Source organism: Tarenaya hassleriana, unplaced genomic scaffold (assembly GCF_000463585.1).
Source record: "Tarenaya hassleriana unplaced genomic scaffold, ASM46358v1 Cleome9, whole genome shotgun sequence".
Classification (NCBI taxonomy): domain Eukaryota; kingdom Viridiplantae; phylum Streptophyta; class Magnoliopsida; order Brassicales; family Cleomaceae; genus Tarenaya; species Tarenaya hassleriana.
This window is the reverse complement of record NW_010971389.1, coordinates 1,969,140-1,994,104: the sequence shown is the minus strand read 5'-3', so window position 1 is coordinate 1,994,104 and position 24,965 is coordinate 1,969,140. Positions and strand designations below refer to the sequence as shown.

General features: G+C 37.1%; 6 protein-coding genes across 16 annotated transcripts; 2 read left to right on the top strand and 4 right to left on the bottom strand.

Annotated features, from left to right (window-relative positions):
* Window positions 1–305: 305 nt before the first annotated feature.
* Window positions 306–3,481, bottom strand: LOC104803869 (exocyst complex component EXO70A1-like). Its single transcript, XM_010527964.2, has one exon. It carries the CDS (start codon window positions 2,854–2,856, stop codon window positions 820–822), a length of 2,037 nt encoding a protein of 678 aa, XP_010526266.1. The 5' UTR covers window positions 2,857–3,481; the 3' UTR covers window positions 306–819.
* A 3,054-nt stretch (window positions 3,482–6,535) lies between these two features.
* Window positions 6,536–8,133, bottom strand: LOC104803868 (probable WRKY transcription factor 17). 2 transcript variants are annotated; one of them, XM_010527962.1, is made up of 3 exons: window positions 7,463–8,133; window positions 6,958–7,086; window positions 6,536–6,868 (listed from the first exon to the last, which is right to left on the bottom strand). In XM_010527962.1, the coding sequence occupies exons 1-3, from the start codon at window positions 8,083–8,085 to the stop codon at window positions 6,700–6,702; spliced, it is 921 nt and encodes a 306-aa protein (XP_010526264.1). In that variant the 5' UTR covers window positions 8,086–8,133; the 3' UTR covers window positions 6,536–6,699. The 2 variants fall into 2 exon arrangements, with proteins under 2 accessions (XP_010526264.1, XP_010526265.1); XM_010527963.2 differs by having other exon boundaries at window positions 6,958–7,083; window positions 7,463–8,132.
* A 3,141-nt stretch (window positions 8,134–11,274) lies between these two features.
* Window positions 11,275–14,114, top strand: LOC104803867 (serine/arginine-rich splicing factor RSZ22-like). Of its 4 annotated transcripts, none has more exons than XR_770279.2 (8): window positions 11,275–11,366; window positions 11,740–11,840; window positions 11,910–11,998; window positions 12,231–12,456; window positions 12,573–12,668; window positions 12,883–13,149; window positions 13,245–13,493; window positions 13,628–14,114. XR_770279.2 is itself a non-coding variant. In XM_010527961.1 (6 exons), the coding sequence occupies exons 2-6, from the start codon at window positions 11,752–11,754 to the stop codon at window positions 12,917–12,919; spliced, it is 546 nt and encodes a 181-aa protein (XP_010526263.1). In that variant the 5' UTR covers window positions 11,275–11,366; window positions 11,740–11,751; the 3' UTR covers window positions 12,920–13,214. The 4 variants fall into 4 exon arrangements, 1 of the variants encoding a protein (XP_010526263.1); XR_770277.2 differs by having other exon boundaries at window positions 12,564–12,668; XR_770278.1 differs by having other exon boundaries at window positions 12,564–12,668; window positions 13,245–14,114.
* Window positions 14,115–14,739: 625 nt separating this feature from the next.
* LOC104803866 (transcription initiation factor TFIID subunit 10) lies at window positions 14,740–16,853 on the bottom strand. The gene is made up of 6 exons (XM_010527960.2): window positions 16,691–16,853; window positions 16,535–16,599; window positions 15,950–16,012; window positions 15,515–15,566; window positions 15,362–15,412; window positions 14,740–15,033 (listed from the first exon to the last, which is right to left on the bottom strand). Exons 1-6 carry the CDS (start codon window positions 16,781–16,783, stop codon window positions 14,953–14,955), a joined length of 405 nt encoding a protein of 134 aa, XP_010526262.1. The 5' UTR covers window positions 16,784–16,853; the 3' UTR covers window positions 14,740–14,952.
* A 164-nt stretch (window positions 16,854–17,017) lies between these two features.
* LOC104803864 (ADP-ribosylation factor 1) lies at window positions 17,018–19,830 on the top strand. Its single transcript, XM_010527951.2, has 8 exons — window positions 17,018–17,270; window positions 17,431–17,469; window positions 17,603–17,665; window positions 18,286–18,304; window positions 18,458–18,569; window positions 18,918–18,965; window positions 19,161–19,291; window positions 19,509–19,830. The coding sequence occupies exons 1-8, from the start codon at window positions 17,168–17,170 to the stop codon at window positions 19,540–19,542; spliced, it is 549 nt and encodes a 182-aa protein (XP_010526253.1). The 5' UTR covers window positions 17,018–17,167; the 3' UTR covers window positions 19,543–19,830.
* Window positions 19,675–24,403, bottom strand: LOC104803865 (probable protein phosphatase 2C 59). Of its 7 annotated transcripts, XM_019201401.1 has the most exons (11): window positions 24,213–24,270; window positions 23,971–24,072; window positions 23,727–23,847; window positions 22,652–22,779; window positions 22,142–22,240; window positions 21,886–22,044; window positions 21,522–21,608; window positions 21,342–21,433; window positions 21,150–21,224; window positions 20,793–21,017; window positions 19,675–19,916 (listed from the first exon to the last, which is right to left on the bottom strand). In XM_019201401.1, exons 3-10 carry the CDS (start codon window positions 23,804–23,806, stop codon window positions 20,799–20,801), a joined length of 939 nt encoding a protein of 312 aa, XP_019056946.1. In that variant the 5' UTR covers window positions 23,807–23,847; window positions 23,971–24,072; window positions 24,213–24,270; the 3' UTR covers window positions 19,675–19,916; window positions 20,793–20,798. The 7 variants fall into 7 exon arrangements, with proteins under 7 accessions (XP_019056946.1, XP_010526259.1, XP_010526256.1 ...); XM_010527957.2 differs by lacking the exons at window positions 19,675–19,916; window positions 24,213–24,270 and adding an exon at window positions 24,297–24,391 and having other exon boundaries at window positions 20,720–21,017; XM_010527954.1 differs by lacking the exon at window positions 19,675–19,916 and having other exon boundaries at window positions 20,720–21,017.
* Window positions 24,404–24,965: the final 562 nt, after the last annotated feature.

Here is a 24,965-nt window from a genome sequence, read left to right as displayed (position 1 = left end):
ATTGCATATCTAAATGTATTATGACTTACATTAATGAGCATCTATCTATATCTATATGATGTTTGAAAAAAAAAAATTTGCATAATATGATTCGACAATGAAAGGCACCTAAAATAGCACTACAAAATTGTGAAGAACTCATCACATTTAATACAAAGGTAATGCGCTATGACATCTCTATGTAAATTCCGTTGATACACACACATATATATACATATATATATATATATATACACACAGAAACGTGAACATAGTTAGACCTGGATACACAATCTTCGGTCGAATAATATTCTTGAAGACAGAAATGAAGAACAGATAAAAACCGGGTTTTTTTTTTATTTATTTTGGGCTGCATTCCCTTTATTGTCTTAAACTAAGGATCTAAGCACAATGGAGAGTAGCAAAACTCCATAGAAGTGACAACAGCAGCAGCAAGAAAGATCAAACAAGGCCATTTCTCTTCTAACAGAAGAAGAAACATAGCTTTATGGCTTTTGCTCTTCTGATAGGCAGATAAATTAAATGAATAATCTAAACCTGATTGAACGAACACTACATGAAATCTTCAACTTTGATGAACCGAGTTTCTGCTGATCTCATGGCATGGATATAGGCTTTGATCGATGGCTAAATGGGGAGAGAAAGCAAAGGAAAAGAGAAAAGCTATACCTGATTGAACGGTATCTATGTACGTATCCGAGGTTCTTCTGCTTCCTCGTTCTGGCTCGGTTTTCAGGGGACAGATTCCGGGTGCCGTCTGAATTATGTCGGTTCATTTCTCAGATTCAGCTTCCGAAGCAAGAACAGGATGGCCTCTCTTCAGACAACGGCGGAAGTAGTGCGTCTGAGATCTACTTCATTCTTGAGCTTCCCGCTCGGTGGGGTTCCATTGAAGCTGCTGTACCGCAAGGGTTTGGGCATGTAAAGAGAACAGAGCATCTTCTCGAGAGCTTGCACTGTGTATCTCGCGTACTTGCTTGAACTCCCGTCCTTCTCAACGAGAGGACCGTAGTTTTGCATATAGCTTCTGTAAACCGGAATAATGGCCTGAACCATCTGCTGACAGGTTCTGTCTCTCAAATCTCTTTCCGGTATGACCCAAGTGGAATGCTTCTTGTACATCTCATCGAACGCATCATTGAAGGCTTTGAGTCTCTTCTTGACGAGATCACGTGCAGTGGCATGCCCACCCGAAAAAAGTATAAGACCTTCTCGGCTTAAGTGGTTCGGAAGCTTACCCCAGGTGTCCCTAAGGAAGACAGTAGCATAGTAATCCTTGTATTGTTCATGTTCCTTTAACCACGATTCTCCTAATTGATCCCCGATTTTCGTACCCTTCAAATTCTTGTATAAATGCCAGTGGTTGTTCATGGCAAATAGATTGCAGAGCGTCGGGTCTAGGTATCCTTTCATCCATCCATCCAGATTTTGCTCCACAGCTTTGATGATGTTTACAACTTCGACTGTAAGGACAGCCTCTTGGAACCTCTCTGATTTCCAACTCTTATGTATGAGCAAAACCTGTGTCAGAGAGGATTTGTACTTATCCCCGATAAGCTTATTGCAGTAATCGGTGACGAAACTGATTAGTCTAGGAATACCGCCGTCAATGGGAGGCGGGCTCTGTTTCTGAATCTCGACCTGAACTCGGAGCTCCCAGAATATTTCAGCCGCCCCATCGATTGTTCTTTTGATGAGATCCCTTGTAAGGTTTTGGATTTCTATACATGCTGCTCCACCAAAAAGGCGATTGAAATCTGCTCTAAGTTTATTCAAGGAAGAGAAGATATCTAACAGCTTCAGAAGCTTGATGGGATCTTTCTTGCTCTCTGTAACGGTTTTTCCGAACTGAAGGAATGTGATGATACCCGACTGAGCTGCAATCTTGGCAAAGCAACTCATCCACAAATCCGAACCGTTCCTCTCGAAAACATCATTGCAGAGCTTGAATTCCACCTCGAACAAATGCTTGACAGCAAACTCCAAATGTTTTCCCCACTGAGCTATATACTCTTCTATGCTCTGCACATCGCTGAACTCAGAAGCCGAGATCTCTAAATAATCTAAGTCAAGCCCCTGCAAACTAGCTCTAACATTTCCGCTCCTTACTTCAATGTATATCGAAATGCAGTTGTCTAGCCTGTTATTAGCTCTGAGTCTTCCAAGGATAGCTTGCAGTTTATGGATAACAGTCACGGGCAATGGAGATGGAGCAATGCAGGCTTGTTCACCGAGCAACGATGGAGATTCCATAGGAATGGGCACACTGTGATCTGACAAAAGCCTTCGGAACTCGTTTTCCAATTTGTCTAAAGCTGCATCTAGAAGCCCACCATCAAGCCGAGCTTTCCCCCCATCGTTCTGCAGTCCCCGGAGGCTTTTCAGAGATTTCTTCAGATTAGAAAGGTACTTCTCATCTACAACATTGTGATCTTCCAAGTACTCGACTATATCCTCCAACCATTGAATAGCCAACCCGGAGTTGTCCCCTAGAAACTTCAATGCTTCCTCTAGCCGCTTCAGTACCCTTAAGTAGCCAGAGAGATCATTCTTCGGGTCTGATAACAGAGATTTCTCGAGACCATGGACAGCATCAAACACCTTAAGAACAGCGGCGGCAGGGCCAACAGCTCGGTTAATGTGGCCACCGACGGCTAGAAGGGCGTCTCTATCAGCACGGATGGGCCGGACTGCTGCTTCGAGGGAGGGCAATCTCTGCATAATCTCATCAAACCTGGGTGCAGTCTTCTGAAGAGCTTCCCCTAGGGTTTTCGATTTCTCTAAGTTCAGCTTCAATGACTTCCTTGCAGCCATTAAACTCTGAATGCCCTTATCCTCTCTCACGGACTCCGCCATTAACCTAATGGAGAAAACCCTAGAAACCCAGAAATCTCACTCGAAGAAAACCTATCAGCTTCAATTTATTTTCCAGCAAAGACGAAGAAAGATGAATGACTTTTCGATTTCGATTGCTAAGCAAGAACTATGTAAGCGAATGCAGCAGGAGCTCTGCTTCAACCTGGGTTCATATCTATAAAATTCCTCATCGTCTTCTTTTTTTCCTCCTCCTCTTACCCAACGTTCAACTAATCAAACCAAACCCAGAACTACCAGCACGAACTTTCCAGGAAAATCAAATCCCGGAACCGGAAATTTTCTCAGCTACCAAAAATCCACCGGAATGCAAGAGCACAAACCAGAAAAGCCCAAAAAAAAAAACCAAAATCACTGCAGCTGAGGAAACGGAGACGATGATACCGAAGCAGCTAGGGCTCCTCTACTACGATGGTCACCGGCGGTGAATCGATCTCGGGACAAGTAGAGCTTGGCGGAAGAATCGAAATCTCTGACTTCTCTACAGAGAGAGAGATCCAAACAAAAAAAAAAAGAATCAGAGAGAAAAAATAAACTCTTTTTTTTACAACATATTTTTCTCCTTTTCGATGCGAACGGAAGCAGCCAAAGCGCGTATGACAGTGGAGCACGAAGGCTTCTCTCTCTCGGTTAAAACTTTGCCATAAACAAATAACGTTTATTCTTTTCACATTTATTTTTCATCTTAATTAAATTTCATATAATTTATTTTCCGTCTTATTCCACTAAGTTTAGAGTTATTTAAGATTATTATTTGTAAAGCCTTTTTCTATTTAATTGTAAGATGGATAGAAAATATATATTGCATTATTATTATTATTAATGTTTTTATTTAGGATTTAATCCATGAACCATGTCATATAGTTACTATTGATTATCTGACTAAAGTCTAATTTGTTTTATCCTTGTCTAGACTGAAAATCCATGGTTTAGGTTAATCTAATTAGTTGTTGTAAGAAACTAAACTTCACGGTTAGTGATATTATTATTTCTCATAATTAAATTAAAATATTATGGCAACTAATATATTAGTTAAGGTTCTCACTTTTTTTTTTTTTTGTGTCATTGACTTTATATAAATCCACATGTTTACGATTTTTTAATCAAGGATTCGCATGTTTAGGTTGCTTTGCTTAGTCCATTTCGAAATAAATTTAAATTATTGTGAATATCGAGCAGCGTAGAATAAGAGGGTCCAAGCCCATAATATATTTCACATGGTCATCCATTAATGTTGTTTGACCAACAAAATGTTATTTGTTAATGTCGATGCTGTTGTCGTGTATATTTTAATGTAAGGAAATGTAGAATAGCCATCACAATGGACCACGTTTTTATATTTCGAATTGCCATCCGCTCTCATTTTTTGTTTTTTTAGATATTTCATTTTCTAAATGATATATTAAGTTTTTATATTACCTTGTTTTAGATTTTATTAATTTAATTTGAAATTAAAAATTGTTATTTTAAAAATGATTACGATTCACGTGTTCTTTTTTAACTGTATTTAGTTTAATTTGAGTTCGATTAAATAAAAACATAATTAATCAATCAGTTTTCAGCTCTCTTCATGTTTTTTTTCCCTTTATTTTATATGAATAAATGATATCATATACATTATGGAGTGAATAATCAAATATAGAGGTGTTGTCACCAATCTGTTGATTGATTCAAGTCAGAGATAGACAACTAATTATAGTTTCACATCTCACCAAATACACAAGTAAAAATTAATTATAAGACTATATTATTTGTCCTTTTGCGTTTAGATCAACGTACAATTCTATAACGGTTGGGTAGATAATAAATAATTTTGTAGAGAATAATATTTTATATTTCTGACATCAAAAGTATTAAAATTTTCCTTTGATTTTCATTTTTTTATAATAAAATTTACAACATAGGATTCTACATTAACTACGTTCTAATAGGAAAAAAATTGAACATGATATTTCTTAACATATAAGTAAGTAAGAACATGGCAAGCTTATACGGTGTAGTGCAACGCGATCATTCTTATACAGCAAGTAAGAAAATAATATGTATTTAAGCCATACTAATATATAGGTACAAAAAAATCTTAAATTTTACAACTTACTAAAATTAATTTTCATAAATAAAATTTCTAATTTAAAACTCTCAACTATATAAATTAAAAAAACATACATATAAAAGTTTCATCTTCTCTATTTATTTTTAATATATTTAATTTTTAATGAACCGATTCCAAATAAACGTGAGACTAAAACGATATTGATGTTGATTGATGTTGATGTGCGTTAATTTTTAATGATTACATTTATTTCTATTATTATTGTACTTAAATTATTTGAATTTGTATCATATATAAAATTTTAACAATTCTTAACATTATTTATTCGAAATAATTTTGTATTCAGATCTTAATAATATCGTCGATGTGTACGGAATTAACTTAAAATTTTAATTTAAAGAGATAATAATTTTTTTATATATAAACATTTATGTATTTATTTGTCAAGATAAAATTGATGTATTTTTTTTGTAGAATTTATGTATTTTTATGTGATTTTTTTTTAATTAAAAAATGATTGTTTTTTATGTCTCTTCAAATTTTAATTACTTTTAATTCAATCTAAAATTTAGAAAAATAAACTTTATTTAATTATATGTAATTTGAATACAATTCTATTTTTAAAACATGGTTATTATATAAATTTTTTGTTTGACTTGATTTTGGTATACGTCAAGCAGATGCTCGAAAATATCATGAACAGCAGAAGCGGGTGAGAACAAATGAGAACTTGACAATACAAAAATCGGAGAATAATTGTCAAATTAATATTCTCCCGACAGCATCACGTGATTAAGTGACCCATAACTCGCATCAATCCACTAAACAAATTATAATTATAATTATCAATTATAATTAAAAAACAATCCTACAACTCAATAAAAAAACCCCGTTAACTTTCCATTCTTCCATTCAGCCACTAGTCACCATTACACTAAAATTTAAAGAATATTGAAATTTCAAAAGTTAAACAAAAAATTTATAAAACATCAATAAAATAACAACTATTCGATTAATCTTCATATATATATATATATATATATATATATATATATATATATTCCACCATAGCAAAATTTCGAAATGCATGGAATTTTTACATTAAGATAAAATAAAACAACATTTCTATCTTCGTTTAATCTATAATTAAAAGAATTTACAATCCAAAACCTCTCTACAGCTCAAAATATTACAAAAGATGAAAGGACTAACCCAACTAATCGATCACATTTCTAATTTCCACCCCAGGCTTTTCATTCTTTGCATTTCCACCCCCTCATTTCGAATCAAACACCAAACCGGGAGAAATATTCCCCCGCGCCGCGGTCTGGTCGTGACGGTGTTCTCCTTCGTACGTCACAGTCAGCATCTTCGGATCATCCGCTGCTCGTTCCACGTGTTTCCTCGCCGGACATCCTCTGAAACTGCTGCACTTGTAATAACCCCTGCGATGGAACAGACACAATCTCCACCGTCAGATCGAACAAGACGAATCAGAATCAATTATATTAATATTTATATATATATATATATATATATATATATATATATATATATTCCACCATAGCAAAATTTCGAAATGCATGGAATTTTTACATTAAGATAAAATAAAACAACATTTCTATCTTCGTTTAATCTATAATTAAAAGAATTTACAATCCAAAACCTCTCTACAGCTCAAAATATTACAAAAGATGAAAGGACTAACCCAACTAATCGATCACATTTCTAATTTCCACCCCAGGCTTTTCATTCTTTGCATTTCCACCCCCTCATTTCGAATCAAACACCAAACCGGGAGAAATATTCCCCCGCGCCGCGGTCTGGTCGTGACGGTGTTCTCCTTCGTACGTCACAGTCAGCATCTTCGGATCATCCGCTGCTCGTTCCACGTGTTTCCTCGCCGGACATCCTCTGAAACTGCTGCACTTGTAATAACCCCTGCGATGGAACAGACACAATCTCCACCGTCAGATCGAACAAGACGAATCAGAATCAACGGCGGAGAGACGCGGGTCTACTCTAGTTACCGTGGGTATGGTGAGCCCTTGATCGGCTTCTGCCCGTACTTTCTCCACGAGTACTCGTCCGATGGAATATCAGCGATGTTCGAGCTTATCGCCGGAACCCTAACGCTCCTCCTCACCCGATTTTTCCTGCTTTAATTAAATAACAACAAAACAAAACAAAATAACACAAATTAGTTTAACGTGCGCCGAGGAGCTAACGTGACCTGAGTGTGTTTCGGGATGTAAAGTAGTCTACGGTCAAACAAAGAGTTTCTTTTCCAAAAACTGTGCCGAAGCACGTTCACTAGCCGTTGCACGCGCGCCACGCGCCGCAATTGCCGTATACCGTAGGTAACCAAACCGACTGGTTAAGAATGAACCATACCGGTTTACTTGGTTCAGTTACTATTTGTATATAACTAATTAATGAATTCATCTTGTATTGCTAGTCAAAAAAGTTAATTAATGAAAGTTGACGGAGAAATGCTAAGACGACGAGTCGGTGACGAGAAACAAGTAAAAGTACCTCTTCTTGCAGTGGCACTTGCCGTTGCTACCGTCGGGAATCTTGCCGGAAAATCCTTCAGAGTGCTTGTGCTCGTGCTCGAGGGATCTCTTCCTGCAAGGATGACCGGCCAAAGGTGGCTTGCCGTGCGAGCACTGTTTCCCATTGGAGACGCTGCCGTCGCCTGTAATCGCCGACGACATGTAGGAAGAGTTCGACGAGACACTGAAGCTATCCTTGGCGAACTCGAGCTCCCCGGATTTTGCCTTGGAGCCGAAAATACTTGATCTGGAGAAATCGAGCGTCAGGCTCTGCTGATTCGACTGAACGAGGTTCGCCGGCACAATCACCGGCGCAGGAGCAGATATCGGAGGCGGATTCGACGTCGCCGGCAAAGGGGAGGCGGCGGAGGAGTGAACTGGTCCGCGTCTAAACCGAGCGTGACCGGTTCGGTTAAGGAGGGAGATGACCTTTCTGAACTTGGAGACAGTGAAGTCGGTGAGCTCGGAGCAGTCGACGTTGCCATGAGGCCGGTGGGAGAGGGTCCGGATCAGGTGCTCCATGCTCTCTAGGCCTTGCGATGCAGCTTCCTTTATAGCCGTTTGATCATCCATCTTAGGGAAACTCATGAGATCGACAGCCATTGAAGAAGAAACGAATACGGTGGAGATGCAGAAGAGGAGAGAAGCGGAGATATATATGGGAAAGGGGAAGGTGGTGACTGACCGGGTCAAAGGTATGGGTTTTAGTCAACCGGGCAAGTGTTGATCCAACGGCTGAGATTAAATTGATTGTTTCCATGGAATAAGGCAATCACAGCTTTGGTTTCTTGGAATGTGGGCCCCATGTCAATTTATTTCGTCTTTAAAGAAAATTTTGACATATAATGAATTACTCCATTATTATTGTTATCATTATTGCGAATTGCGAAATAAATTGTTATGATCATTATTCGATTAATGTTGTCTTATTTATTCTATTTTAAAGAAGTCTCGGCACTCCGAAATTCATTTTGTTTATTAAAAATGGATTTTAGTGAGGAAGAATAAATATTTTTTGACTTCTTGATCAAATTTACGTTATCTTTTTCCTTTCCGTTTGAATTCAAGCAAAGTTTTTTGGCACTATTTGTTCGTATGCCATGAAATTTCAACACGCATATCTTCATAACGTATTTATTATTTTTAACATGTTGTAAGATTATTACTATTTTATTTTATTGTATTTTGGAAACATATATGATAAAATTACTCGAGACGTTCATACTTGTCAAACACCACATTGATTGACACCCCTAGCACCAATCGGATTCAAATGTGTGTGTGTATATATATATAGTTATTTATATTGAAACAGTTATATATATATATATATATGTATCTCACGTAATTATTTTATCTTTTACAGTGACGGGTTTTTAAAATTATTTCTCTCTATTTTAGAAGCAAGTTTCATTTTTTTCAAATAAAATACTAAATGATAACAATATCAAGATTTACACTTCTAGAAGCCGTCTTGACTTGAAATTGTAGTGAATAATATAATTTACAACAGCAACAACAATGAAATTATTTCCCTGACTTTAACTCACCTAATCAACACAGATGATGGACCAGCAAAATAACGAAACATTATATTATACGCAACAATAGTTGACTATGGATAATAATATTAATATAGTCTTTATATTTGGTAAACAGCGATGAGAATAATAACGACAAATATAAATAGTTAAAAACGAAAAAGAAGGAAAAATAAAAGTTTGATCAAATAGGTGGGACCCATTTTTCTTTTGATAGGGAAAAAAAATAGAGAACTTGTTGACCACCGGTCCTCAGGCAACCGGGTGGTCCCGGTGACCTACCGTCGGATCCATTATATATATGATCACTTAATTATGATTGCTCTCGAGCTTGGTAAACAAAATTTAATTATGTCACTGGTATTTATAGATAGGTAGAATTTCATAAAAATATCCTGAATTTTATAAAATATGTTAAAATAATATATATCAATTTTTAATTTAATAAATAAATATACGAAATATTGAAATGTGTTAAAAAATATTTTAATTTTTGAAATCTAAAACAATTATATACACAACCTTTAACCATATTGTCGATAATTTTAACCAAATTATTTGAAATTGTTTTACATATGAATTTTAATAAAATTTAATAGTTTGTATTAGAAAACAATTTCATATTTGGATATTAATCAAGAGTAGACTCCGATTTAGTATGAGTCTACTCTTAGTCAGAGAGTTTTGGGTTGTGATTTGGAGTGACCCGAATTTTTTCAAACCTATACAATGAAACCCGAAATCCAATTTTGTAAGATTTGGATCCGGGTCGGATCAAATTATTTTTTATATTTTTTATTTTTTAAAAAAGTAATCTGATTTTTGGATCGATCTAAATCTTGATTTGAATTGGGTATGAAAATCTAAAATTTTTTGGATCGATAATTTTAAATTCGAAACTCAATATTTTTCGGATGGGGTCAGCTGAACTTTGGACTTAGGACAAACGTCTCTACTGTTTAATATATATATATATATGTGGAGTTTCTTTTAGATATTTGATTTCGGTTCGAGGAGTATTGAATCTCAAGCAAATGCGTATAATAATCCATTTTTATTTAAATGAAATGATATCCAATCAAATCTTAAATTAAAATTTGGTTTGAAATAATTGAATACTAAAACGAAGTCACTGTACCTATTTGGTATGAACGAATCGATACCAACAAATTCCATTTTCAAAGTGTTTTGTGTTTTTGTTCACAAGTTGGTGGAAGAAAGCTGTCCGTTAAAATGCATGTTGTATCTATCAATTTGCATACAATGGGAACCCCCCTAATCTGAATTATTATTGTTTACCTGTTCAAGCCATTATATAATTTATTATTTAATCTTTTTTTTTTCCTGTTGCGTTCCATGGAGAAGCCTGATTTTTTTTAGATAACTAAATATCTTGAACTAAGATTCAAATAAATTTTGAGTTAGAGATTAATAATGTGATTTGGAATATATGTCGTTATTCTAAAATTTAAGGTTCAAACTCGCAGCGAGACAAACGTTTTGTATTCCTATTTTATCGGTTGAATTATTTAAATTTAATTATAGAAAAGCTAAATAATTATATATTAGACAAGATCTACAAGTGTCTATATATATAAAATTTATAGGTTTTTGGGTATACCTTCTTGTTAAGTTACTTACCCAATAAACTTGTATTCTGTGTTTCAAATTTATCTCACCAGAATAATATATAATTATATTTAAATTGAATTCTATATAAAAACTAAATGGGATACATTTTGATTCTTTATAATTTAAACTGAAACTAAGCATAATACAAAAATAATTAAAAAAACCAAAATAAAATCGATTTTTTTTTTTAAAAAAAGTAATACAATCAAATTCAGAAATATTGAAAAAGAATATGTATAGTTTTTTTTCTAAAAACGAAAAAAATTCAAATCCTAAAATAAGCAGTAAAAAGGAGCTATTTCAGCTTCCAAATTTGTTAGCTAACTCAGACCATTTTTTTATTCTGAAACATTTAGCGTTATATATTATATACACATATACATAAAAATAATGAAAACGTATATTCATCAAAAGCTATATAAAAATTGTATCGTTCTTTTTGATGACGGATTTATAAAATGGAGAAAAAAAAGGATATGCAAAGCCCATATAAGGCCCACTTATAAGCCCATTAACATAGACTCTCCTTTGTTGGGCTTTTAATTTTGGCGAGTTGACGGCCCGAAAAAAATCCGATCGGGTATTTATTTCTTCATTTTTCAGATTCTGAAACCCTAATCTCAGGAGTAGGAGAAGAAGAAAAAAAAAATCAAGCTTTTCCTTTTCTGAGCGGCTCAGTTTTCTCTGTGTTCTTCCCTCTGCACTCTCCAGGTACCTAATCCTCCTCGGTTCTTCATTTCGTTTGTCGCGCTCTCGTGCTCGCTTTATGTTTCATGTACCTGAGCTTTTCTCCGATACGTTTAATTTGAAGGCTTTGTTAGTGTTTGTAGATCTAAAGAGTTAGATCCTTTAACCCTGTTAGATTCTATGGTTCTTCGAGTGGAGATCCATCTGTTTCTTTATTGATTTCCATGGGGTGTGAAAAGTTTTGATGTTGCGATATGAACGAGATCTCATCGATTCTTGTTGAAAATTTTAACCGGGAATCTTTTAAATTCTGCAATTATGTTTTTGGAAGATGAAATCGGTTTGTTGTTCATGATTTAAGTATGCGTTTTTATGTTTCGATCGATGCGATTGACAGGTAACAGGAGCAATGTCGCGTGTGTATGTGGGTAACTTGGATCCACGAGTTACTGAGCGTGAACTCGAGGATGAGTTTCGCGTTTATGGAACCATTCGGAAGTGAGAATAGTTCCTCCCAGCTGATTATTTGCGTTTGTGGTCGAATCTTTAATGTTTTTTCATCTGCAGTGTATGGGTTGCTCGAAGGCCACCTGGTTATGCCTTCATTGATTTTGATGATCCGAGGGATGCCCGAGATGCCATTCGTGATTTAGATGGTATGCCTGTATTTCTGTGTTGATGTTGCTTTATTTTTTTATAGTATATACACTATGAAAAATGAGTGTTATTCTAGGATTCTCATTTTATGGACTTTGAAAAATTATTAACTTTTGAAGGAACCCAAATTTCTTAAAGATTTTCCGTCACTTATAAATCTATGATTTGTCCTGTTGCTCTTGGAAAGGCTCTTGAGTGAGTTATGTATGTGCACGATATTGGTTATGATAGGCAAGAATGGATGGAGGGTGGAGCAGTCTCACAACCGCGGCGGTGGTGGGGGTCGTGGAGGCGGTGGCGGCGGCGGCCGTGGTCGTGGTGGTTCTGATCTAAAGTGTTATGAGTGTGGAGAACCTGGTCATTTTGCACGTGAATGCCGTTCTCGTGGTGGCTCTGGGAGGCGCCGCAGCCGCAGTCGCAGCCCGAGATACAGAAGGAGCCCAAGCTATGGACGGAGGTCATATAACTCGATTATTCAATCTTCTCCTCTCTTGTTTCTAATCGGCGGATTGCAACTATTTATTACTCTGTAAGCCAGTTAGTAACATGTTTCACTGGACTCAGGAGTTACAGCCCCCGTGGAAAATCTCCAAGGCGTCGCAGTCCTTCTCCTCTTGGCCGCAGGTCACCAGCTTACCGAGGACGCGAGGAGGCGCCTTATGCTAATGGGTGAACTTCCTGTTTTTCTACAGTTTCTATTTGTGATGCTACATTTTCTCAATTTAGTGATTCAAAACATTGATTTGATATGTTTGACATTCACAGTTAGGTCATGTTAAATTGAACTTTAACTGAATGTTTGTGTTTTCTCTACACAGCTCTCGCTCCTGCCTAGTGTAAATATAAATATACATCTGAATTTTTTCTGCCCTTGTTTCTGCAGAAATGGTGTGAAAGACAGGCACAGAAGCCGGAGCTGAGAACTGGAGAACTGTTGGCAGGATAACCAACTGTCGAATCTGGAAGTGCTGGTTGCTGAGAAGAAAAGAAGACTGAAGGACAATTACTATCTGTGAAATTCACTAAGGGAACATGTTTTATCTGGTTGAGACTCTCACCTCCAGATGGATTTGGATAGCTTGCTACTTTTGAATTGCTGTCATGCTACTTGTGCGTTTGGGTATGAAGCGTAGTTGTGTATCTGCTATAGGTAAAACACTTTTAAATTCACTCCAAGTTCTTGAAGACATAATGCTTCTTAGAAGTTCTGCTAAATGTCCTTGCTTTTTTTTTCTCCATTTTTAGTGTGTCGAGGTTCTGCTTCATTGGTTATCTGCTTCTCTACTCTCCTCTGTGGCATCTTCATTAGTAGCTCTGCCTGCTTTATGGGATCTTCGATATGTTTAACCCAACTGGCTTCTGCTTCACCTCTAGATGCCTTATGTTTGAAAACCTCTTCAGCTCCAGTGTGGCCTTCTTCGAACTTCACTGGCTTTTCTTTTCTTAAACTTAGAATGGATGAGGAGCTGCTCCAAACACACTACTACTTGGCAGGTACTCACTATCTGTTCCATGGTAGAAATTAGGTGCAACCTTAGTTTCTCCCTTTTAAAAAGTCTATCCTTTTTTAGTGCATTTATATCCATTAGGTTAATAGCAGCGGTTTATTAGTTTTCTTACATTTGCAGGATACTTCAGATTAGTTAACGATCTATTTGCATGGCCGTGTTAAATTTGTTCTCGGGGAGGTTGGGGAGAGCTGAGTGATGTTTAACATTTGGGTAAACTCCTCGCTCTCACAGTCACTGTTCTGTTTTGTCTGGTGATAGGAGTAGCAGTTGCTGCTACTTATTTGCTGTCTGTTTTCGTGTGTTTTTTTTCATGATGAGAGCGAGTTTTGGATCCTGCAAGTAAAAGCAAAACTTCGATATTGGGTTGCCGAATATAGATTGTGCTTCTTTGTGGTCTCTGGTAATAGTTAAGAGTCAATGGCGGAGAACTCCAAGTACTTGGCTTTTTATTTTTTGGTCTTGAACTTTGGAGAAGATTATCACCATAGATAAATTTGTAGACTTCTAGTGTTTGCGCAATAGATAACCTTTTGAATTCCAGCAACTGCTTTGGTTGAGGCCTTGTAATAGATTCCCACACATTTTCACATACTTTGTAATGTTAGATCTGTTCTTTCTTTATATTGGTTGATGATTTATCTGTTTTTGTCCAAGAATCATCATCACGCACATGGTGATGTCTTGTGATCCGAATCTCCGGTTCTGCATGCTTATGTTTCTTCTGTTTCTGCCGACACTCGGGCAAAGATTTGTTGATGTTCGGGTTCTTCGGTTTGATCTTTTGGTTTCACCCAATGGAGCATCAGAGACGAGAATGAGTTCAGCTGTGGTTCACACAGGACTCGTTATCATTTTCTAGGTACGATATTTGGACAAGTGCAGCACAATGATATGATTCAAGAAATGGTTAGAACTGAATTCACTCCAAATGCGGAAAAAGGAACTGATGCAACACGTTTTTGTATTTGGAATGGGTGTGAATCAGAATAGAAACATTCACGCACTTGATCAGTACCTGCACAAGAAGTACAACCGTACAGAGAGACTACGTATGTGTATATACGGGGCTCAACTTCTCTACCATCCAAGTATCAACTCACCCATATTTATTATTAGCTTGAGCTTCTGTAGATCTCAACTCATTCCCCCTCCTCTATGACGTCGAGACCCAAGAGAGGAGAGAGATAATGCAGTCCCTGAGTCAGCCAAGGGGCTTTTAAGAGCTGCAGTGAGCAAAAGAATGGCCAAGGCTAGCTCTTTGTGGTATTATCTTATTGGCCAAATGCCCATTTCTTGAAAACCATAGAGAATACATCTGATTTCCAACGGAAGAGAAGCGGATTCTGTTTGGCAGAAAACTAGAGAAAACATGGCATCACAAACAGTACCAACAACACTCACGGGAGAAGATGAGAGAAAATGCTTTTCGCAAGAAGCCTGGCTCACTCATCCCTTGCCGTGGCATCCATCCCCGTTGAAGGGCTATCAGCAAAGTATTCTTGGGTCTTCACGTTCACACCATACTGCAAATCCAGTAATCCACAATTATGGCTAAAGCTTGATGGGAGGACAAAAAAAATGTCTATATAATTGACTAATGTTGTCCAAATCATTAGGATCACTTCAGAATTTCTCTCAAGTTTCATGCTCTGTCTTAAAACATTGAAGCATTTTCCTAACCAACTTCACACATAAGTTAACGAGTTTTGTTCAGTTCTCCACTACAACTTTAGTATGAAATAAGAAGTACTGTTATCTTCTCGTCACACAAAGAAGGTCAGTGGCCAAATGTCGCATAAAGCAGAGATATCTAGAAGCATAGAACATAACATGAAATGCTTAAGCGTTTACCTCTTGCAGTGCTTTTGAAAGGTCGTCCATTGTCAATATTAAGCGTTTATCCTGTTTCAAGCAAGTCAATGTTGGTAACTTTGGAAAATCACATGGTGTTTAGTTCTCGAATTATGTACACAACAATTCTCAAGTCTGCAATGAAAGAACCACCTTCTGCTGTTTTTTGTCTTTGACAACCGTTGCTTGTCTTGCCTTGCAATGCCTACATTAGAGTGCATAAATCAACATTACATGACAATGATCTAACAACATAACAGGCCAGTTCGGCAATGCTTTTGAGACCAGATGTTTAGGGGGCTGAGGAAAGGCAGGAAACAAAACTAATTCTAGGTTCCACTCTAAAACTATAATCCATCAATGAATCTCTAGTTCCAATACCCTTATGTGTAGACCATTTGTACCACAAACCTCAGCTCCAAATATCAGATAGCTGATAGTTAGGTTTACTCAATCTCAAAGGTTTTATAAGTCCCCTCAACTCCTCCATTCAAACCGAGGCCACTCCTCTTCATCGCATTTTCATATCACGTACGCAATTCCGAACCTAATACATCAAACAATGAGAAAGGAGGAATGGCAACTTACTGAAGAGCATCATTAGCAACATCTGCAACAAACTTCTGCGTAGCCACAGCTACCAGCCTTATTCTGCAAAACAAGGAGATACAAGTACAACTCAAATTGGCAGCAAAATACACATAGGACATGAAAATGTGAGGGGGAGGGAGGACAAAACCAAACAAGCCACAACACAATGCGATGTCAAAAGGTAGATAGCAGCCGCACAAGCAGGGTTAAGATTTTCAAAAGATGCATTTCCTCCTCAAAATTCTGTGCAGAATCTAATCTTTACATGATAAAGTTCCAATCTTTTGATCACAAATCACGAGATATTTTAAGAAATTAAGAGTCTTTTCTCATGCTGTCTCCAAACATATTTCGTAGTATAACATACACAGTTTTCAGATCTACATTTTTAAACCATAATAGCCATAGAATCATAGGATCAAATTTCCATCAAGAGAACTAAAAAAGTGAAACGAGGATTGGTAACTGGAGAGACGAAAACCCCAAATACGTAATCCCTGTACAACGATTCTGATAATAGTTTCTGATCTGCCAAATTTCACTACAAACTTAACAGAAACAAAAAAGGGCGGAAATACCTACAATCGCACGTCGGGGCACTGAAACCCACTCCTAGCCAGATAGTGCTCCACTAATTCATCGGGAATCTGAAGGAAAACAAAGAAATCAGAGCTCAAACAGTTGTTCCCAAGGGTTTCATGGCCAGAGGGTACATGAACAACTTCCAAATTATCATACAGTGGGAGTATAATCCATGAGGGAAGCGAGAAACTCCGTGAGAGCAGCATCTTCTTCGTGCTTCGCCTTGCCGGATTGTTGGCCGTGGTTCATCTCTCCCACCGCCGGCGATCGGAATCTTCGATTTCGTCGTCTTTCTCGTCTGCAAAGGATTAAGATCGAAATCCGGTTGTGTATATATCTATCTGTATGCGTATACATGTATATATGTCGTACACGTGGGTTCGGTTTGGGTTTGAGATGGGCCTCAAAAGGAAAAATGATGGGCCTATTGAAATTACTTAAAGAGAAAAGTCTCTAACCGATTCAGAGGTTTTGACAGGGAGGAAAAAAATTTGAGAAACAGAACGGAAACGATTAATGAAATTTGCAAAATGGATCTTTTTCGTCTTCCATTGCTCAAAGAAGGGAAGATCTGAGCTCGAATGATCCTGGGGAAGAATTTCTCTTAGATCGTTCGATCTCAAGAGCTAGACGATGGGAATCTTGTTCACGAGGTTGTTCTCTAACCTGCTCGGCAACAAAGAAGCTCGTATCCTCGTCCTCGGTCTCGACAATGCTGGAAAAACCACCATCCTCTGTAAACCCCTCATTCTCTTTCTCGCACGCTTTCTCTTCCTTTAGATGCGCTTTTTGCTTGGATTGAACGTTCAATGACTAGATTTTTCGATTCGATGATTTTTGGTTTGTGCCGCGTTGATTTTTATTTTTGTGTGTGTGTGTTGTTTTCGTGTTCGCAGATCGGCTTCAGATGGGGGAGGTGGTATCCACGATTCCAAGTATGCTTTTCTCTCGTTTTTGTATAAATTATGGATCATTTCTTGGATTTTTTCGGTCGGATCTTCGATTTGGTGTGCTCTCGGGAACGAGATTTGCTTCAATATTTCCATTTTGCTGTGTTCTGATATGCAGCTATTGGATTTAACGTCGAGACCGTACAGTACAACAATATCAAGTTTCAGGTCTGGGATTTGGGTACGTCTCGGTACTGTTGTTTTAACGATGAAGCTGCTCAATGCGTTTTGAGCTGTCTAAATATATTTTTGCTTCATAGGGAAGTGAATTCGAGATCTACAGGACATACAAGCGTTATTAGATAGATTTAGATCAATCATGTTTTAATGGTTTCAGTTTGTGGTTCTTCTGGAACATTAATCGTAGTCTTTGGGGGCAACTGAGGATTGAAAGTGGGCTTTAGAAGACCTAAATGCAACGACACATTTAGAAAATAGGATGCTTGTTCATGGGTGCAATGTCATGATTGAGAGTTTCATTGACTTTGCATCCTTGAAAAGGCACCCCTCCTGTTGATAACTGGTGGCGACATAATAGGTTGAATCTCAGACTCTTTTGTTACATGTTATGGTTTCCTCTACTTGATCTTGAAAAGACATCGTTCTATTAGAAAAATGGGTGATGGAGGGTTATGCAGTTTAGAGTAAAAGGCAATGACTGATTAGTACTGCCTTTCTCTAGCCATTTAGGTGGTTGATGTTTCTGTAGAAGATTCATATGTTATCTATAACCTTGTTTTTTCCCAACTGTTCTTATGTAAAATATGAATTGATTAACTAACACAACTGTTCTTATGTCAGGTGGTCAGACAAGTATCAGGTAAGGTTATGCTTATTCCATTTTCCTTCTGTTTCTAAAAAGCATTGAAAACCGGAGTACTGCATATATGTTGGAGATATGCAGAACACGAATGGATCGACTGGGATTAAAGGATCCATGTCCTGGGCAATTTTTTGTTACTAATATTGACAGGCCATACTGGCGGTGCTATTTCCCAAATACACAAGCAGTGATCTATGTTGTCGATTCAAGTGATACAGATCGGATTGGAGTGGCGAAAGAGGAGTTTCATGCAATTTTGGAGGTAAATTGCTGCTGAAGCTTCTTTCTTCTTATATAACTAACTGCTTCACATATCTGTTAATAAAAGGACTTCTCATATCCATTATCTGGAATGATCGAGGGCATCTGTTGGCGATATAATACCGGTTCAATTTTAGTTCGCCGCTGGAATCTGCTTACAGATATACTATTCAACATTATTATAGTGTAGACTGGTAGTCTAACTGTGGAAGCAGGGAAACTGTTTTTGTTGTATAAAATTTGTTTTCCTTTTTCGAAGACCAACTGCATCATAAGTAAGCTATTTTCATCTTGTTATTATGTAACATAGCTTCTAAGTATGACTCACTTTTCAACCATTATAATATAGGAGGAGGAGTTGAAAGGTGCAGTGGTTCTCATATTCGCGAATAAGCAGGTCAGTATCATCTTCTCAAGTTGTTTTACTTGGCAAAGCTTTGTTGTTCTTTAGATCTTTTGAACCGATCTCATCGGATATTTGGATTGTTTCTCTTTTGTTTGCTTTGCGTAATAACACCCTTTGTTCCAAACAAAACTGCTAGTTGTGTTGTACTGAGACTGAGCTCCTCTTATTATGGGAACGGATGAACAGGATCTTCCCGGGGCAATGGATGACGCTGCTGTGACCGAGGCCTTGGAGTTGCATAAGATTAAGAGTCGGCAATGGGCCATCTTCAAAACTTGTGCTGTCAAAGGTGAAGGCCTTTTCGACGGCTTAGACTGGTAACCATTCCATCCTCCCTTTCGATTCGTCATCGCTTACTAACCCTTTTGCGGTCTCGTATCTGATCCAGTTAGTTACCGTTAAAAAAAAAACCTACGAATCCGAACAATGGCATTTACCCTCTTATATCATAATCATAATATCGAAAAGCATGAACACATTTCTTTTCAACGCTCGTAAAAAAAGCCTTTGGGTTGGATGGATTACTATGCGCAGGTTGAGTAATACGCTCAAGTCAGGAAGCGGCTGAAGTTTCTCTTTCAGACATATTCTCTCCCTCTCTCAAAAACTCCCCAAGTAACAACAGTGTTCTCTCTCCCATGAGTTCTCTGTCATCAAAAGAAAGCTCATATCTATCAATCAGACATTATCTTTTCTTATGTCCTTTTTTGGGGAAGGGGTTATTATTTTGAATCCGATTTGTGGTCATAAAATGTAGCATTCTTAACATCAAATCCGAACGCCACACCGACAAACAACGTTTTATTCTCCCTTCTGTAGCATTCTTAACATGATCCATTTCTTCTTTTCTTTGCTACTGAGAGAATAATGAATGATCCCTTTCTTTCTTTTCTTTGCTTCTGTCTGTTTGCAATTGCTTTTACGTGTACGTCTGGTTGGTCACTGAAACGGACGTGTATGGGTAATCAAATCTCATGCGACTCAAAATGTCATCCATGACGATTTATGATATGCCCGCTAGTCATGCATATACAAGTGTGAATATAGTTTCATGTATATACATGTATATATATATATATATATATATATATATATATAATTGTAGATCCGAAGTTATTGTTGTAATAACGTACATTCACATCATCCAAAAACCAATATAATTAGAAATTTTGTAAAATTTTCTAAAAACTGTGACAAAAGACCTCAAAAAATATTCATATTGGAAAGTAGAGTTTAATAGATTTTGTAATTTACAATATACTAAGTTCTAAAATAAAAATAAAAATGTGTTAGCGAGAAAATTAGTCACCAAATAAAACAAAAGTTAACTATGTCTAAAAACATTAAATAAAAGTATTTTGCTGCTAATCAATTATATACTAAAAATAAATAAGGAACTGATAGCTTTGAAGAAAGAAAAATCTATGTGAAACAAATAAACTAAAAATTTTGAAGGAAAAAAAAAATTGCAAACTCATTCTTCGGACACAAGCATTTGAGTGTCGCTATAATTCCAATAATGACTTTGGCTTTATGCTGCTACAGTGCTACTACACACACAGAGCATAGGATGTAGGAAAAAGAAGACGCTAAAAATGAAGACTGGAACATGAAACTTCTTGGAATCTAAATCTAAGTTTTAAGATCCAAGCAAAGACCCCCCCAAAACAATCGCTGTAGTAAACAAAGAGTAAGCAGACATGCGTGTCGTGTGCGTGTTTCTGGTCTTGATCTATCTATACGTATCCCCCCCCCCCCCCCCACACTTTCATTTGGCATTGGTTGAAATCGAAACAGCGAAAAAGTGAAGGAATTTACCATGTTTTAACTAGAATGGTGAGACGAGTCGTTGCCGCCCTCGTTGGTGGTGATGATGCTATTGTTGACATGGTGGCTCGAGCTGGTGGATCCGCCTTCGTTGGACAAGAAACGAACCACGACGCATGTTATGTTATCGGCACTTCCCCTTTGGTACGCTTCCATCATCAGCTTCTTCGCCGCTTCCTCTGGCTCTTCTATCGGTTTTATCATTGCCACTGCTTCCTGATGGTAACAAAAACAGTTTATAGGAAAGTGGGTGGAGAGCGTAATCAACATTACATGACAATGATCTAACAACATAACAGGCGTGAAAAAAGAATGTTTAGGGAATGATATTTAAATAAACTGCCTAACCTCGTTAGATACGACATCCCATAGTCCATCACTCGCAAGTATAAGAAATTCGAGAGAGCTGTCGATTTTTTCCTCCTGAAATTTCCCCAATTTGAGAGATCTTAGAAGTTTAGATCATAGTCTTTTTGGTTTCATTCTCAAGTTTTTTTCTATATAAAATTTATGTTTCCAGTACGAGAAGAGATTTCGTACCTGAATCTCTGGATCAGCCACAACGTACTGCTTCAGCAGCCTATCGCCAAATGCACGAGAAACAGCTAGAACCCCTCCAACTCTCCAAGTTCCTTTTAGGCAATGATTCCACAGTTAAGAGAAAGGATATAACACCTCATATTTAAGCAGAAATGATTAACATAATAGAATCTTCCTTACCAGCCCACATGACGAATCCTCCTGCATCCTCAATTCTTTGACGCTCATCACTTTGATCAGGCTTGTGATCTCGGGAAACCGCAACAGCTGCATGAAAATAAAAGATTTGTGTTAATAGAACAACAAGCTATATAGCTGATATTTATTCATAGCTGCCCAAATGGATTTTTGACGTGATCAGATGGTCTAACACTACTAGTGTGGAATAGATACCGATACAGATATCAGCATTTTCCGTCTGTCTTATCGTTGTGGACGCATTCTTATCTTATGATCCCCTTTGGAGGCTTATGAACCCTCTAACCCTAACGCAAGCAATTGTGGAGGCAAGAATTTCAAGAAACGAGAAGGGACAAAGCACTACCATTGCCGCCTTTGCATATAACAGCTCTGGAATCCCCTACATTTGCCACGAGTAAACGGTCACCGACTAGGATAGCTGTTGAAGCAGTTGAACCAGCATCTCTGTTCTGACTATTTTCTGATTTTAAAAATTCTGAGTCTGTATGGTTGTATGCATCGGCTGACAATAAAAGGAAGAAAATGAAGAAATCAGAACAAATATTAGGCAGTGAATTGAGCATTATCAAAAGATTCATAAGGAAAAAGCTACAATGCACCTATAGCAGATCTGGTATCAGAAATGAACTTCGGATGTCTGATCAGGTTACTGAAAAGATTTTGCTTCACATATTCAGCTGCACGTGCACCTCCATGTCCTAGGCATGAGTCACACAACCATCAGCTACATTACTATTGCGCCTCTCAAGAGTCCATTTTACAGGAAACCTACGACATGCTAATATTTATCTACTAGAACTAAATTCTAAATACAGAGTTGAAATATGAATTTTGGTATATGAGGGTATGATATGATGCTTACGCACTAGAAATGAATGCCTACATTCATATCTCAATTGAAAGTCTTCTATATAAAATATTTGGTTTAACAAGTAGATAATCCGATCTACTCTGTCATATATCTACTTTATACTTGGGGAAATGCATATTGCTACATTTTAAAATATTACTAGGTTATATTGGAGATAGAAGCACTGCATCGACCTCCAATGATACGCAACCCATGAACAAGTTAGTTCCTGTGTTTGATAGGGAGTTAGAATGTATACCATCGAAGACTCCAAATAGACCAACAATCTCCCCATCAACACCATCGATTCTTGTCTCATAGAAGTCCTCCATCGAAGATCTTTTGCCAGGAGAACTTGCATATCCATAGCTAAACTTTCCATTTTGGCTGTTGGAAGAAAATAAACGGAAGTTGTTAACTGATTCTGTTCATTCAAATTTGACAGCAAACAATATCTAAGAACCCATAATTCATCAAGAGTAATTCAGAAAATTCACATACATCTTGAAACTTGAAAGGATGCAAGCACGTCTAAGTTCAAAGGAGTGACATGTCAATCTAGAAAACTAGCCAACATCTGGGAATGTAAATCATACGTCTAGACTTTTAGTTGCAATGAAAGAGTTCTATTTTGAAGTATCAACATGCTTTAATGAAAATAGAAAATACATCATAACTCCTTGACTGAAAGCACACACAGGGGCTTATAAATTTCAAAAAGAGAATTATTGACTTTAAAGATTCAAATCAAAGGGAGATGATCAGACACAAAAGGCTAGATGATACTAGGACACGATTTTCCTAGCTCCTCTTACGCTGATATGAAACGAAATATGGTGATCAATGCAAGAGTGAACTCTGTCCACCTAAAAACTATAATAAGTTTTATGCAGAGCGTGAGGGGCAGCTGTCAAATTGAAAAAAAAGTGAAAAAGTACAGATCTTTCCAATCTAAAATACAAGTACAGCTCATAAATCAGATTAGAAGCCAAAAAGGGTTCACGTCAGTTTTCTTTGTTTTCTCCTTACTCTCATTTCCAGATTAAAACAGATGCAAAAGAAGACTTCTCACAGAATTCAATAGCTACAATATGATCACATATACATCAATAAATCAGCACGTGGACTTAATAATTAGATGATGAACACAGGCCATACTCGGCTATCAAATCATGAAAATGGCTGTTATAGTGTTATACATGGATATCTCATTTCAGGTGCAAAGCTTCCAAGGACAAAACAACTACAAGATGGAAAACCCCCACAGGCAAGCGAATAGGAGTGCGTGACAATGAATACACGATATGCTACAGCTGGATAAGGAAGAGAACAACCTGAGGCCACCGCCGCTGACCGGCCCATCATCGGCATGAACCTGGCTTGAAGATGACAACACTGAGTTTAGATACCCCATCCCTCTGCATAAAATTTCCCAAAACAATCCCCTCGCTTCTTCTGAGCAAAACCACAGTCAGAAAAGCCAAATTAGTGGCTAATCCAGCCTCCTTTTCCACTAATCACAGACGAGAAAAAAAAAAGAAAATCATGTAAGCTATCACCACTTGACAGAATCTTCACCTGCACACAACCTACGAAAATCTGAATCCTATTCAAAACAAGTACGAACACCTTGAGATTCCTCGACCAAGCTCAAAAACATCAAGAACGGAACCAGAAAATCTACAGGATACAAGAAAAAAACAAAAAATCAAAAGCCACAACAGATTGAGAACGAGAAGCGATACGAATTCAAACGCAAATCAATTCATCCAGAAAGAGCGAATCGATCAGATTTAAACGACAAAAGAAACAAGGCACACCAGAATCCGCGACAAGAGCAAGGCGATTTCAACGAGCAAGAGCAGAGAGAGAGAGAGAGAGAGAGAGAGAGAGAGAGAGAGCACCGTCGAAGGAGAACAGATGATTAAATCCAAAGAAGGATTCTCCAATAGCTTCAAGTCTTCATTTGACAGCGGAGAGAAACAGAGAGATCTTTCTATTCTGAAAAATAAATAATTAATCATGCCAATAATGAACATTATAAAATGAAAGAAAATGAAAATAATAATAAATAAATGTTTTATTTTTTTCCCTTGGGCTAAAAATGGGCCTCCCGGATTTTAATATTAATATAAATAATGCCTAAAATTAACAGTGCAGTTGCTCAGATCAAAACCAATTGGTTTGTTTTGGATTTAATTCCTTGGGTTCGTTTTCAAATTCGGTTCATAATATAATATCAAATACATAATTTAAATACTAAAAAATTGTAAAAAAAATTTATACATATGTAACAAAAAAATTAAATTAAATATTAATTTTTATAAAATACAAAAAAATATAAATATATAAACAAAATACGCAAGCCAACTCCTCCGTCGAGTTAGCTTACTCATTTTGGTAACCCGTGTAAAATAAACGAGAAGATGGCTTATGCGACAGCCAGACGATCAGACACGCGGCGGCCATGCAGGTGCACGTCTACCGATGATTGTCTTACGTCGTCTGTACCTTAACAATTCTCGGAGCTTCTTCTTTATTTTCATTTTAATTTGTCTTATCTACTTTTCTTA